The sequence below is a fragment of the Stomoxys calcitrans genome, chromosome 1 (genome assembly GCF_963082655.1).
Source record: "Stomoxys calcitrans chromosome 1, idStoCalc2.1, whole genome shotgun sequence".
Taxonomy (NCBI): Eukaryota; Metazoa; Arthropoda; class Insecta; order Diptera; family Muscidae; genus Stomoxys; species Stomoxys calcitrans.
Genome location: NC_081552.1, coordinates 5,621,796 through 5,638,195, shown reverse-complemented (window position 1 = coordinate 5,638,195; position 16,400 = coordinate 5,621,796). Strand labels below are relative to the sequence as shown.

General features: G+C 36.7%; 1 protein-coding gene across 1 annotated transcript; it reads left to right on the top strand.

Annotated features, from left to right (window-relative positions):
- Positions 1-14,020: 14,020 nt before the first annotated feature.
- Positions 14,021-15,896, top strand: LOC106087790 (UPF0489 protein C5orf22 homolog). Its single transcript, XM_013252958.2, has one exon. The coding sequence runs from the start codon at positions 14,215-14,217 to the stop codon at positions 15,565-15,567; it is 1,353 nt and encodes a 450-aa protein (XP_013108412.2). The 5' UTR covers positions 14,021-14,214; the 3' UTR covers positions 15,568-15,896.
- The last annotated feature ends 504 nt before the right edge of the window (positions 15,897-16,400 follow it).

Below are 16,400 nucleotides of genomic sequence, written 5' to 3'. Positions count from 1 at the left end.
GCTCCGCTTGTGTTTCTTGCGTTTCGCTTCTAAAGTCTAATAGTAGATTGCGAAATATGCCGTATTCTATAGGACGACATAACACAAACAAAGGTCATACGACGGTACACAACAATAGCAACTACATTGAAACAGAGTTGTTTGTAACCCAGTTCGTGAGAAATTGAATAATTACATTTGCAATTCATTGAAGTGAAATTTATATTGGCGCAGCAACATGTCGCTACTATTTAGGTCATGAAACTCAGTACCATTTCTACGGAATGTGTTCGCATTATCTTTGCCACCATTTTTTTTTTTGCGTTTTGAAAGTTGTTTGGGCTGTAAGTCAAAGTTAGTACTAGGCTTCAAGAAATTATGGATCGTTATAGGAAATTTCTTATGCAACAAATTTAAAGCGTGTTTTTAATTACCCCATGTTTCCAGATTATCCAACTTATGTCAATGGATACACCAACTTTCTCAAACCCTAAAAGCGTACCTACTACTTTCAAATTATTTTGCATTGAATTGGCTTTAAGTAGGTATGTATGTATGCAAGTTCCATGTCTAAAGTATGTATTGAACAAAATTTCGAATACAGCCTGTTTAAATTTATCTTGATTGTGTATCCTTTGTTGAGCTTTGTCGAGTATTTCCTAAATCAACATTTGCGGGGGACTTCTGAGAACGTATCCTTCGTCACCGAAAATACATATTCGCTACAGTTTTTGTTGTTGTATGTAGTCCACCTTCGGATATGTTATTTATGTCACAAACATTAGGATGGAACGAACACAAATTTCGCAGAATATAATGGAACTGAATTAAAAGCGAACACAGTTATGAGAAATCGTCGTATATGGCAGAATGGGCAGTAAATAACAAACGTGTCGATTGACCCTTATATACAAGCGTCGATGGCAAGAAAAGGCTAACTCAGGCAATGAGAATAGAGTTGTTTCATTTGTCCTCTAGTGTATTTTCTCGCTAATTTTGTTTCGAGAAAAATACGGTAGGATGGGGAATCGTAGCCGCATGCTTTCGGATAAGTGTTGTGTTGATCAACGTAACATTACTAAGCATTTAGCGGAAGAAGCGTTTTATTCGTCAGATTGGTAAATAAACCAAATATAATTTTTTAAATTCCCTTTTTTTTAAATAAGATAGGTTTTTTTTGAATCAAATGTTCATTGAAAATTTAATTACAATTTACTTTTTTTTTGAAAATTTTATCAAAATTAATTTTTTGTAGAAAATTTATCAAAGGAAAATTCAATAATAATTTTATTTAAAAAAATTTTACCAATATTTTATTTCTACAGATATTTTCACGTTTTTTAATCAAATTTTTATTCCAGTTTTTATATATTGAAATTATTATCAGAATTAAAGTTTTTAAAAAAATAAAATTTTTGTTAAATTTGTTCTATTTTTATGGAATTTTTATTTTCCTTAATTTAAAACTAAAAATGGGTTGTGTTCTTTTATAACGAGTACATTTATACATGTATAAGATATAGTCCTTTTTGCCAAAAAAAGGCATGTTTTGAGATGTGTAAATTTTGCAACAACGCCAATCGAACACATATTACACGTTAAGGGTAGGCTGAAGAATTGTGTACTTAGTTGTTTAAATGTGTGTGTGTGTGTGTGTGTGTAACATGTATACACACCCACATGGAAAATAGTACGGCCCACGCTGTTTCAGTTGAATAGAGTTTTGTTTTGTGTGATGTATTCTTGTCTTGTTCAAACAACTGTTAGACGGTCTGTCTGACTTTTACCCAAGCAAGCAGCACACATACATATTTATATTCCCTAAAGCTGGCTTGGTTGAATGACAAAGCGTGCAAATGATGGCTTGATGGTCACAACCCACTTACCAACACTATCCTCTTTTTCCGTTGAAAAATTGAGATTCACTAGATTCACTCGCTCTTTATTGTTGTTTTTCTCTGTTTTCTTTGTGTTGTTCGACATACTCCAACTTCCTCTTGCGTATTCCGCTCCACCTTATTTTTAATGGTACCCATCAGGCCGCGTCGTCAAGACGTCTTAGAAGAAGGGTGCAAGACCTTGTTAAATCGTTGAAGACATATAGACAGCCCATACAAATCGTTGAAGACATATAGACAGCCCATACAAATCGTTGATGACATTTTCTTATAGTTGTCGCGAAAATCATGCATGCCATTTAGAGCGACATCTTGAACGAAGATGTCATCAATGGATATATAGATGGCAGAATCTCTCATCTATTCGTTAATGGCAATATTCCAACATTTCTGCAAGTTTGTCTACGATCTCAAACAAGAGGAAAGGATCCATAAAATTGCTATTGATGTATTCATTTATTATTAAAATCATATTTATACACAAGAAAATAATCAAAATGTTATAAGATATTATTTAATTTTGGTACTCCTTTTACTTCCGGTAATTTTGTTTATGGCTGACCTTAGTTTTCTTAATTAACAAATACAGTTTTTGCACATACTCCAACATCCAATGCCTTGTCTTTTAGTTCGGCCAGGCCGAATCTTATATACCCCCCACCATGGATCGTATTTGTCGAGTTCTTTGCGCGGTATCACTTTTTAGGCAAACAAAGAATAATGAATAAGAACTTTATGCTATTGGAGATGTATCAAGTTAGTCTGATCCGACCATAAATGAATTGAATGCTGAACATTGTAGAAGTCCTTGTGTAATATTTCAGTTCATTCGGATAAGAATTGCGCCTTGTAGGGGCTCAAGAAGCAAAATCGAGAGATCGGTTTATATGGGAGCTGTATGAATTTATAGATCGATTCAGACCATAGTGAACCATACATAGTGGACACGTATGTTGAAAGTCATGGGAGAAGCCGTTGTACAAAATTTCTGCCAAATCAGATGAGAATTACGCCCTCTAGAGGCTCAAGAAGTCAAGGTTTCAGATCGGTTTATATGGCAGCTATATCAGGTTATGTACCGATTTGCGCCTTACTTATCACAGTTATTGGAAGTCACAACAAAACAATTTATTCAAAATGTCAGCCAAATCGGATGAGAATTGCGCCTTCCAGCGGCTCAAAAAGTCAGGATTCAAGATCGGTTTATATGGCAGCTATACCAGGTTATGAACCGATTTGAATGGTACTTAGAGCAGTTGTTGGAAATGACACCAAAACACCACGTCCCAAATTACAGCCAAATCGGATAAGAATTGCGCCCCCTAAAAGCTGAAGAAGTCAAGACCCCTGATCGGTTTATATGGCAGCTATATTAGGTTATGAACCGATTTGAACCATACATAGCACATTTGTTGAAAGTGATACCAAAACACCACGTGCACAATTCCGACAAGAATTGCGCCCTATAAAGGCTCAAGAAGTTAAGACCCAAGATCGGTTTATATGGCAGCTATATGAAAACATGGACCGATTTAGCCCATTTGCAATCCTAACCGACCAACACTAATAAAAAGTATTTATGCAAAATTTCAAGCGCCTAGGTTTACTCCTTCGAAAGTTAGCGTGTTTTCAACAGACAGACAGACGGACGGACGGACATGGCTAGATCGACTTAAAATAACATAACAATCAAGAATATATATACTTTATGGAGTCTTAGACAGGGAGTTTATAGGATGAGGCGTGGTCCAAACACCTGACCCTAAAATTGGATATCAAATACGTTTTGTAATAACTTTCATTTGAGCTCCAAATTGCTTGGGTGTTTTGGGCGGTCCCCAAATACTTGGTCCCACATTTGCTATCAGATTCGTATTCTGCTTCCAAATACCTTTTATTTGAGCCCCATATTGCCATGGCCAGTAAATAAGTCCTGTTAGGCGGGTGTTTTGCGAAAGGGGTGGACCCCTAAAATCATGGTTTCGAAAGTGGGTATCAATTTCGAGCTTCTTTCATTTGAGGGTTGCTTGGGGGAGTCGAGTGGTCTCCCAAACACTTAGCCCTGAAAAAATATCCTACTTAAGGGGAGTTTATGGGATGACGACGTCTGCGAAAAGTTGGCTGAAAATAGGCGGAAAAGTAGTACTCTGCTTATAGCGAGGAAAATGGCAAAAAAAACACTTAAAACCATTGCCGGCATAATTTTTGTTTGTTTTATTGGTTTCAGTGGTTCCTTTTTTTATTTATTTGAGAAAAAGTTTATAAAATGGAGAAAACAATAAGTGCAGATAAAGAAACGTATTTTCGTATGAAAACAAACACATTTGAATGCTGTCAAATTTCGATCGCGAAAAAAATTTAAAATTTCAGCGGCTATTCCGAAGTAGAATAGAATATCAACCCTAACACAAAAAATCGATTACACCAAAAGTCGAATTCGTTGTGCTGCTTTTTTGATTCTTCTTATTGTTTGTGTTTTTCATTTATTTTTTTGCAAATATACGTACGTTGTTCATTGTCTGGCGCTTTAATAAGTAAAATAGCTCGCAAGTTATTGAAACCAATCGTGAATAATCACCGATTTGCAAGGAATCGTATAATATCTTGAATAACATCGTCTGAAAGTGGGTCAAAGTAATATGGATTCGTAGTTGGAGCAATTGGACAATGCCGGGGAAGAGTCTTCATCGTCAAATGTTTCAAAGACTGAAGTCCTAAAATTGGATATCGGATACGTCGTCTACTCTTAAATACCTTTCATTTAAGTCCCATGTAGTCGCGATTGGTCTATAAATATATTCGGTGGGTTTTGGGGGTGGAGCGGCCCCCTAGGCACCGCACCCGAAAATTGGATACAAAAATTTGGTTTTTATGTTACTCTAAGATTGCACATTCTAAGATTGCAATTTCGCTTACATCGAACCACCCATCTCCGAGATCTGGTGTTTTCGAAGTTAGGGTGAGGGGGACGGTCAATCGAATTTACACTTTTGTCGCCCTATCTAATGTCAACGTTGCTCATGGGTAAGCATCTTCGGCTTACCCATGGCATAACTACGAAGGTCGCCCTTTTATATTTCGGGATTGGACAACCCATATGTAGCAATCTGCCAACTGACAGCTCTACCGTAAAGCTTGACATTTTTGAGGTTATATGTAATCACTCTCATTCAGAGTGGCAAAAGTGCTTCGACAATGCGTTCAAACGCATGCAAAAGTGTAGAGTAGATCTTAATGGGGAATATTTTGAAAAACAATAAAGCGATTTTCGATGATTGTTATTTGTTTTTGTGTTCTCTAATCCCGAAATTCAAAAGCCAACCCTCGTATCAGAAAACATTTTCAGCGCTGTCTATTCCTTCAATAAAGTAGTAAAGTAAACTTACGGCCAGTAAAAAGTAAACTTACGGCTCAGACCACAAATTTTTTTTATACCTACCCCCTAGGATGGGGGTATACTAATTTCGACATTCTGTTTGTAACACCTCGAAATAAGCGTCTAAGAACCCATAAAGTATATATATTCTTGATCGTTATGTCATTTTAAGTCGATCTAGCCATGTCCGTCTGTCTGTTGAAAGCACGCTAACTTTCGAAGGAGTCGCTTGAAATTTTGCACAAATACTTTTTATTAGTGTAGGTCGGTTGGGATTGTAAATGGGCCAAATCGATCAATGTTTTAATAGCTGCCATATAAACCGATCTTGGGTCTTGACTTCTTGGGCCTCTATAGGGCGCAATTCTTGTCGGAATTGTGCACGTGGTGTTTTGGTATCACTTTCAACAAATGTGCTATGTATGGTTCAAATCGGTCCATAACCTGATATGGCTGCCATATAAACAGATCAGGGGTCTTGACTTCTTTAGCTTTTAGGGGGCGCTATTCTTATCCGATTTGGCTGTAATTTGGGACGTGGTGTTTTGGTATCATTTCCAACAACTGCGCTAATTACCATTCAAATCGGTTTATAACCTGATATAGCTGCCATATAAACCGATCTTGGATCCTGACTTCTTGAGCCGTTGGAGGGCGCAATTCTGATCCGATTTGGTTGAAATGTTGAATAAGTTGTTTTGTTATGACTTTCAATAACTGTGCTTAGTATGGCGCAAATCGGTACATAACCTGATATAGCTGCCATATAAACCGATCTGGAATCTTGACTTCTTGAGCCTCTAGAGGGCACAATTCTCATCTGAGTTGGCAGAAATTTTGTACAACGGCTTCTCCCATGACTTTCAACATACGTGTCCACTATGTATGGTTCACTATGGTCTGAATCGATCTATAAATTCATACAGCTCCCATATAAACCGATCTCTCGATTTTGCTTCTGGAGCCCCTACAAGGCGCAATTCTTATCCGAATGAACTGAAATATTGCACAAGGACTTCTACAATGTTCAGCATTCAATTCATTTATGGTCCGAATCAGACTATAACTTGATATATCTACAATAACATAAAGTTCTTATTCATTATTCTTTGTTTGCTAAAAAAGAGATACCGCGCAAAGAACTCGACAAATGCGATCCATAGTGGAGGGTATATAAGATTCCGCCCGGCGGAACTTACTTGTTTTTTTCTATACCCTACACCATACTATGGGGGGTAAACTAATTTCGTCATTCCGTTTGTAACATATCGAATATTCATCTGAGACCCAACAAAGTATATATGTATATCCTGGATCGTCTTGACATTCTAAGTCGATTTAGCCACGTCCGTCCGTCTGTCGGCGCTAGGCGCTTGAAATTTTTAACAAAAATTTCCTATTAGTGTAGGTTAGTTGGGATTATAAATGGGACATATCGGTCCATGTTTCGATATAGCTGCCATATTAACCGATCTTGGATCTTGACTTTTTGAGCCTCTACACGGCGCAATGATATTTTGTGTAAGGTATTTTGTTATGACTTGCAACAACTATAGTTCAAATCAGTTCAAAACTTAATATAGCTCCCATTTAAACCGATGTACTGATTTGTCTTTTTGATCCTCTAGAAGGCGCAACATTTATGCGATTTGGCTAAACATTATTTTAATGACTTCTCCTATAACCTGCCACATACGATCCAAATATAATCTGAATCGGTCCACACCGTGATATAGCTCCCATATGAACCGATCTCCCGATTTTAATTCTTGAGCCACTATGGGACTCAATGACCTCAGGCTCAATGACCTAATTTGGATAAAATTTTTCACATTGACTTCTATTATGGTCTCCAACATCTAAACCAAGTATTGTCCGAATCGGTCGAAATAGCTTTTTATCATATCCAATGGCAAATGAGATCCATGGTGGAGGCTATATAAGATTCGGCCTGCCGAACTTATCACACTTTAACTTGTTGTCACTCGATTTGTTCGCCAAGTCATTGAAAACAGCTATTTTCCATTTATAAAATCAGGTGTTTTCAATGACTTGGCGAAGGAATCGAGTCACAAAGAGAAAAAAGTTTGTGCTTATCGGCACACCACTTGGGCTCGAGTATAAAAAGGAGGCTTCTTATCGTTGAGTAAAAATTTTAATCAAACCCTCTCCACTACGCTTTCGCTTTCAAAACATAAAAAAATTCCACCTTTGTAATGTAACCTACTCTTCAATAGCTCTGATTCTGTGTACGTTCGTTAAGCATTCCCCTCTAATATAGTCACCTAAACTATCTTTTATTTTGGCCCGTCTTGGGATGGGAAATTTAAAAAATAATATCGCAAACGAAGGCAACGAATTTGCTATATATAATTTACCTTTATTTTAAGGACCGATAGGTTGCCATAACAAAGATAAATACCACATGTTGGCGTCTCCATTCATTTGAGACGACCATATTCGTGTTCTACACTCCAAAACCTTTCATTTGACACCCATATTGTCCCGATCGATCAACCATGATTTCAGGTGGTGTTTTTGGGGTGTCGGGGGAGGGTCCGCCCCTTCCAATTTCAACAAGTTATATAGCATATTCCTCCTACCTGACCATATTCGTAATCTACTCCCGAATACCTTTCATTCGAGTCTCATATTGTATTATCGTCCAATATGCCTCTTTAAAGGGGTTATGGGGTCGGGGCAGCCCCCTTGGTACTTGGACCCAAATTTTGATATCAAATTCGTATTCTACTCATATTACTCCCATATTATCCCGATCGGTCCACTTTTATTTTTGGGTGATACTTTTGGGGTAAGGGGGGGCCCTCCCCCCTGAGATATCAAAGAATTATATGGCCTATAGCTCCTTCCGGACCACTCCCCACAATCTATAAAATTTCAAAGAAATCGGTTTAGCCGTTTTTGAGACAATGCGGAACAAACAAAACAAACAAACATGCAAACACACAAAAACAAATTTATTTTTATATATATAAAATAATAAATAGATAATGGATATTTTGCAATACATGTCCGCAAAAATGCCATATTGGTGACAGAATTTAAATTGTCTTAACGAAGTCTTTGCGGACAATGTCATGATAGACGTTTGGACTGTTGGGTAGTGTAATGCGGGCCTGTTCGTCCTTAACTACATGGAATACACAAAATACCGTTAACAATACAACGTGAATTACAACAACATCATTGCTAGCTACCAAAAAAGTTTTATGGTTGACCTAGGAGAGCAAAACCCATGTTGAAAGAAGAGACTTGGTTTGGTGGGGTAGGGTGATGTGAGGTGAGGTGCATGTGTCGAAAAATACTACAAAACAACAATTTGTTTTGAGCAAACGAAAAAAGTGCTTGTGGGTGTCATATCGTTCACAACATTGGCTGCTGACGCCGACGTTGTCACTGCTCTGTTGCAGAAGCATATACCATCCCGTTGTCGTATCTAAATTATGAATGAAATTTCTTTAGTTTTACGCTTCGTGAGTAATGCGTTCGTACAAAAACGCCTACGCCAGCCCGCTGCTTATCATCGCCCCATCTGGGTATTTTGCTTAACCGAGGGAAGGGATGATGGCTTTTCTACGTTTTATTGCGTTACTTTACATGCCAAAAGCACGCATACACGAACACCCACACACGGTCGTTCAGTAGTTGGTATGTTTCTTTTGCCGCCTAGTTTGCAGTGGGCACAAAATACCTTTTTTTATTGTTGTTTTTTATGTTGGGTAGGCGACGGACGTTTTGTTGTATTATTTTGCGTTGAATTTTACTTACATACTTCGTTACTGTCTCTATGAGGTTCTCCGCTCACACCTCTTCGTTTTTATGCGTTATGCGAACGACAATAATTCGGTACATATTTGACATTTGTGTGGGTGGCATCGATTTTGCGGAGCAGAGCGTGTGTATACTACAAACATACAAAAACACTCGCACACACACACACGTGCAGTAAATGCAAGCATTGTTCGCACAATGAATGAGTCGTGTGTTCGTCGTAAGTAGCATAATTGTTAGCAACGCAAAAAAGAGTCTTTATTAGAAACAAATTGTACTCAGGCCTAGCACAAGGTCTTCCCACAATCCATCAGGCGAAAATCTTGTCTGGAAAGCTTATAATTTGTAATGGGTTACACGCCAGTTGGCAGAGCACAATGGATCCTGAAATTACTACTAATATTTTAAATAATTTAGCTCTAATAATTCGTATATAAGTTAGCATACCTGACTATTGGGAAAATACTTAATTCAATATTAAAATATGATTTTGGGGGATTATTATTGGTGTATTTCCAAAGCATAGATAAATATATGTGATGACTTGAAAAAGCCTTAACATACACAGAAAAAATGAAAAACAATATTTAATTAAGAAATTTCCACATTCACATTTAAAAAGAAATTGCTGAAATCGCTCCAATTGAGGAATTTGTATTATTGATTATTAATTTAGCAATTTGGATTTATGATAAACTCAAAAATTCAATTGAAGTGGTTAACTCCATAAACCAAATATATAAAAGTTACCCTTTCGTTTAGGGAACTTTTTTGCTGTTTTAATAATAAATAATATATATATATATATATATATATATATATATATATATATATATATATATATATATATATATATATATATATATATATATATATATATATATATTTAGTTTCCATTATGACCCTCTCTCCATTGTCGGAGGCATGGACTGTTAAACATACTTAAAATGTATCGCAATAATAACCAATCTTAGACGTGAGAAAGCTGGATAAAGGCTGGTACTACGTTCTTTTTGGGAGAAAAGTTTCCTTAATCGTTCTTTCGGTGGTTTGACAAGGTTACCACATTTAATTTTTTTGGGTTTCTTTGGCCAAAATGTTGTCATTTACATATAAAAATTCATGTGGCGCCAACCAATTTATCAGCTGCTACGTGCTTCAATTTAGCCCACATCGGTCCAGATTTGGATATAGCTCCCATATACACTGATCCGCCGATTCAGGGTCTTAGGCCCATAAAAGCCATATTTATTACACGATTTTGCTGAAATTTGGGACAGTGAGTCGTCTTAGGCCATTCGACATCTTTCTTCAATTTGGCCCAGATCGGTCCAGATTTGGATAAAGCTGCCATATAGATCGATCTCTCGATTTAAGAGTTTGGGCCCTTAAAAGGCGCATTTATTGTCCTATGTCGCCAAAATTTGGGACAGTGAGGTGTGCTAGGCTCTTCAACATTTTTCTACAACTTGGGTCAAATCGGCCCAGATTTGGATATAGCTGCCATAAAGACCGATATCTCGATTTAAAGTCTTGGCCCCATGAAAGCCGCATTTATAATCCGATTTCACTGAAATTTGACACAGTGACTTATGTTAGGCTTTTCGACATCCGTATCGTATATGGTTCAGATCGGGGTTCCAAATCGGAACATATTTCAATATAGCTGCTATGCGGCATAAGGTATGCATTTTTCACCGGATTTCGACGAAAGGTGGTTTACATGTATACCCGAGGTGGTGGGTATCCAAAGTTCGACCCGGCCGAACTTATCGCCTTTTTAATTTTTTTTTATTTATTTTAGAAGTATAATTATTTATATTTTTATATTTATATATGTACAAATAGTTTCTTATGTATGCATCCACAAACAATATTTTTTATTTTCCACACCGAGTAAGTAAATGCGAGCAAGATCACTAATACAAACAAACACTTAGTTACAATTAGAAGTTTGGCGATCGCGTTTATTTTACATACGAAAACGACTTGTTGCACAGCAACTGTGATTGTGCTCTTCTTGAGCCTCGTGAAATGTTAATTTTCACTAGAGGAAAAAACTAGTTTCACCAAAACTAACACTTTTCATCAATATTTTCGGCGGTTTCACCGCGAAACCCGAATATAAATTCGTGTAAACAAACTAATTTAGGGTTGATTTCATTCGACTGACAACAAAAACAGCTGACTTCTTTATGTTTTTGTAAGAAGGAATAGAACACGCTCTAATCGAAAAAACTACATGTCCTATTTGGAAAAGTGATTTTCATATGTTAGTTTCGTTTGTATCTCACGATATGTGCAACTCTACATGTGCTAATTTTGACATGTCATAAGACAACTACATGCCTTTAGCATTTTGTGCGCAATGTTATATTCCGTCCTCAGCGCCGTTTCCCACGATAATATAATCTCGATGGATAATAAACTATTAAAATATTTATAAATACACATTTGCATTTTACAATGTCTTCCAATTTATTGCGTTTGGAATTCATGCATTCTATTTGTTCACATCTTAGTTTTTCGGTTTTTCACTATTTCAGGGAAACGTTTTACACAATAATTTTTTACTTTGAAATGAAATTAAACGTCTCGTCTCGAAAGAGATACAAACGAAAGTTGAAATTTAACTTGAATAAATTATATATTATGGAGAGATAAAAAAACTAAACTTTACTCTATACTTTCTAAACTTTTCCACGCTGCTTTGTGTCTATATATGACAGAAGGGAGACATATATTTGACTCGCTTCATTTCGCATTACATATATGTGAAAGGGAACAAAATATAATCTTGATCAAGGCACAATTTATATTATCGAATAACAATTTAATTCGGACAACTAAAAATATGTTCAACGGTTGCCTTGTCTACCTATCACTTACCGTGATACGAAAGAAAAGTCGATATTAAATCAGTCACATGTAGGTCGATATTTTTTCTGTCTATAGCCTAGTACTGACTTCATTCACAGCGAAAATGCATATTAAATTATTGCGAACTCCGACAGATTCTTTTCTTTGTCAGAACACACAAAAGTCTATCAACAACACACAACAAAGACAACAGTGTCGAAGCAGAGTTGATTCGCCCCATTTCGTGAGCAATTAATTGCATTTGCAATTAAAATTGTGCGAAATTTATCTTGATGCAGCGTCATGTCGCTACTATTTTGCTCATAGAACTCAGTTCCACTTGTACGGAATGTGTTCGCATTATCTTCGTCATCATTTGTTTTATAGTGCCTTTTTACAGCTGTTCGTGTGAAAAGTCCAAGTCAGTACTAGGCTTATTGTAAAAAAGAATTAACAGATCTAGGATTCACTAATAGAAGGTTAGGTCACTTGCGAAAACATAAAGTGGAACGACGCTATGAACATCATTAAGGATGTCTAATCTCCCGATTGAAAATGTCATCAAATAGGAGAAACGTAAACAAAGAATGAATGTAAAAAGAGAATAAGTTGACATCCTCAATGTTAAGTACTGCCAAAAATAAAAAAAAAATTGTAAGTCGGCTGATCGTTTGGCTTAACCTTGTTTAGTGAATCCTGTTACAGGCGGGTTGTTTTTTCTCCAAAAATTGAATTAAACTGCGTTCCACTGAGCGACATTTCTTTCTAGAGAATTTACGTGGGGTTAGACAACACAAACGCCACTCGACCTGAATTTTTATGTTCTCGCTAGGTTTAGAAAAACGTCATTCAGTGTCGTTTATAGATATGCTTACCTATGTAGCTGTACATCATATAGAGACCAAAACTGCTGTTAAGGACTTTACATTCCCCTAAAAGTACTTTTTATCCCCAAAATCGATAAATTTTCTTTTCTTTGATAATTTATTCGATATAAGTTGAGGTTTACGTGCCCTTCATTGGGCTATGAAACCTCGTGAGATTGTTTATTTAAAATAAATCAATAATCAATATAAGAAAATTTCATTCTTTAAACTTTTGTAACGGATTTTTCCATCATCCAACTTTTTTATAACGTACAATTTATCTCAATGTGTCTATTCTCGTATAGGAGAGATTCGCCTTAGTGGCAACACTATTATAGTATTACCATATACGAAACATGTATTTATGTTAACAGTTCAGTGAGAATGTCAGTACAACAAAAAGGCGCAAATAGCTGAAATTTGAAAGTAAAACTTTGTTATAAGCCAGGATGCACTTATAAGGTGAGGTCCAAAGACTTTAGCAAATTTACAAGATATTCAAACTGATTTGGTTTATACGTGTGTGAACTGCTGTTTTTTACTTGCGGTATGATGTTTATATATTGCAATTTTTCCATTAATTTGTCTATTTATGAAGGAACAAAAAGAGCAATTTGGGTTAAATGCTGCATTTGGCATGCCAACTTGCATGCGGTTACGATACGTTTACGGAAGACCAAGCAGACCATATGTCTAGGTCGTATACGGTCTTTGGCGAGGTCATGAGAACAACTGAGTACAATTTTTTTATTTTTGTTTTGATTTTGAGATAAATCTAAATGTCAAATGCTTGTTAACACCGATGTGTTTTTATTTCTAAGATCTAAAACAATGTTTTATTCGATACTTTATTCCACACATAAGCTACAAAATAGTGTTGTAATGATGAAAATAAAAGACAAATTGTAAAACAACATTTATTTCTAAAGCTTTGACATTTCCATTTACCGCATTTATCACGGTAGTTTCTTTGGGGATAGATCTTTGTTGTTGTGCTAATGACGGTTACCCATGGGTATGTACACACACATTTTTTGCGATCTAAATTATATTTTCTGCACGGATACCGATGGCTTTAATACAACACATTGTTCAGAATTCAGTTAAAGACATTCTATCGAACAATTATTGATTTATTGGAAACTAATTGAATAGTCAACTATTCGATTTTTCTATCCACAATAAATCGACTTCGACATTCGACTTTTTTACACAAAAAGTCGATTACACCAAAAGTCGAGTTCGTTTACCTGATTTTTTTTTGACTCTTATTGTGTGTGTTTTTCATTTTTTTTTTGGCAAATATACGTACGTCGTTCATTGTCTGGCGCTTTAATAAGTAAAATAGCGCGCAAGTAATTGAAAACAATCGTGAATATACACCGATTTGCAAGGAATCGTATAATATCTTGAATAACATCGCCTGAAAGTGGGTCAAAGTAATATGGATTCGTCGTTGGAGCAATTGGACAATGCCGGGGGAGAGTCTTCATCGTCGAGTGTTTCAAAGACTGAAGCGAACAACACAAAAAGTGAAAGTTTTAATGAGGAGCCAGAAAGTTCGGAGGAACCTTTGAGAAAACGCAAGAAATCAAGCGATGAAAAGGACTCGGAAAACAAAATGTCGACAACAGCAGACGAATCACAGCAGGACGCTTTGGTAACCTCCACCGTGGGACTGAGGCGTTTCAAGCGTATACCGATTTTCATAGTGGACTACCACAACGATGTGTTGGAATTCATATATCGTTGTCTGGCCACCAGACATTTGCCTTTGGAGAACAATACACTGCTGCATTTTGATTCCCACCCTGATATGGTAATTTCTCGAGAAATTCCCGCCAGCTCTGCCTACGACAAGGAAACCATGTTGGCCGAGTTGTCCATAGAGAATTGGATCATGCCCGCTTGTTTTGCCGGTCACTTTAACCGGGTTATTTGGGTCAAGAACTCTTGGTGCCATCAAATGCCCGAAGGCAAATATAATTTTAAAGTAGGTCACAAGGAGGACAAAATAAGTGTGGACTGTTGTTTGGATTATTTCATATCGGAGGGTAATTATTGCCAGACTGCGGAGCTGGAGCAGCCCCGAGACATGGAGTTGCATGTCATCAACAACGACACTGACAAAGTGCCCGATCCCAAGCAGTTATTAGCTCCTGAGGATGCCGCAAACTACATACTTGACATTGATTTGGATTTCTTCAGTACTTCAAATCCCTTTTTGGAAATATACAAGGATGCCAATTGCTACGAACAGTTGAGCCAGATATTCCATTTTGAAAGTGCCACCGAGTCGACAGCAGTTGGCACCACCGAGAAGCGAAAACTTCAGTTGGAGGCCCTTAAAGGAGTGTTTGAGTATTTGGAGGAAAAGCGCTCCTTTGAGGGCATAGAGAAGCCGGACACAGATGTCATAAGCAAAGAGGTGTTCGACAAAATTGTAGCCCTTGCCGAGTCACTACAGAAGTGTTATGCTGATGATGAAATAGACTGGCTGCTGATATTCGATTCCGGCAGCACCACCGACACCAATGGTTTGCCTCATCACATTAGCACAGAATCCGAATTGGAGACCTACTATGGCCAATTCAAAAAGTTCCTTACCCAATTGCCGCATACCCCTGTCCTAATAACAATGGCCTGTTCGGCCGAAGACGACTACTGTCCCCGTAATCAAGTGTCGTGCATACAGGAGAAAGTCGTCCAAATACTGAAAGAAGTATTTGGCGAGAAGGTACACGACAAGCCCATTCTCCATTACATGGATGACGAGTGGGATGTTATGAAGTTGTAAGCAGGTTCTCAAGACGTTGATATGAAGAAATCCAAGCAGATTGTTCCCATTATTTCTTGTTCAGTCTGATCTTTAGATATACCGCCGACATGCGGGAGTATTGTCTTTTTTTTTATTAATTTATAGTTTTTAAGTTGTAGCATAAGTTATAAAATTTATAAAATTTTATGTAGCAATCAAATGAAATTTGATGCGTTGACAATGCAGGAGAGGACGACAGAGACGACGTGACATTAAGAATTACACGCATACACAAAAACACACCCATACATACACACACACACATTAAAATGAAGTCGACATTCATTTAATAAAAATTAAAAATCGGATATTTAAACAAATAAAACAACAACAATAATAACGAATGGAGTTATTACTCATATAAATGAATGTGCAAGGCAAAGATTTTGTTTTGTAGTACAATAGGTACATTGTTAGCAATTCGCAACGAATTTGCCAGAGGTTAAGGAACTCGCTATTCATGTATACACTTTGTTGTTTTATATATAATTGCAGACATTAATAAGATACAAAGACAGCGCGGAGGATTAAAAAAATCGATTTTCGTTTTCAAAAAAAAGCAAATATAAAAATATTAGAATAAACACACACACACACAAATGCATCACTTTCTTATAAAATGGAAGTCCATGATTGTAGATGTAGAAAAAATTTGAATTTGTTTTCTTTTAAAAAACTGTATAAAAAAGTTTAAAGTTAAACGGAAGACGGAAAGAGCATTTCGTTGTTGTTGTTGTTGTGTCAGTTGTGTTCTATATTTGGTCTGCTTGATTCTGTTGAGTGTCAAGACCCAGGATCTCTGCGACTAAGAT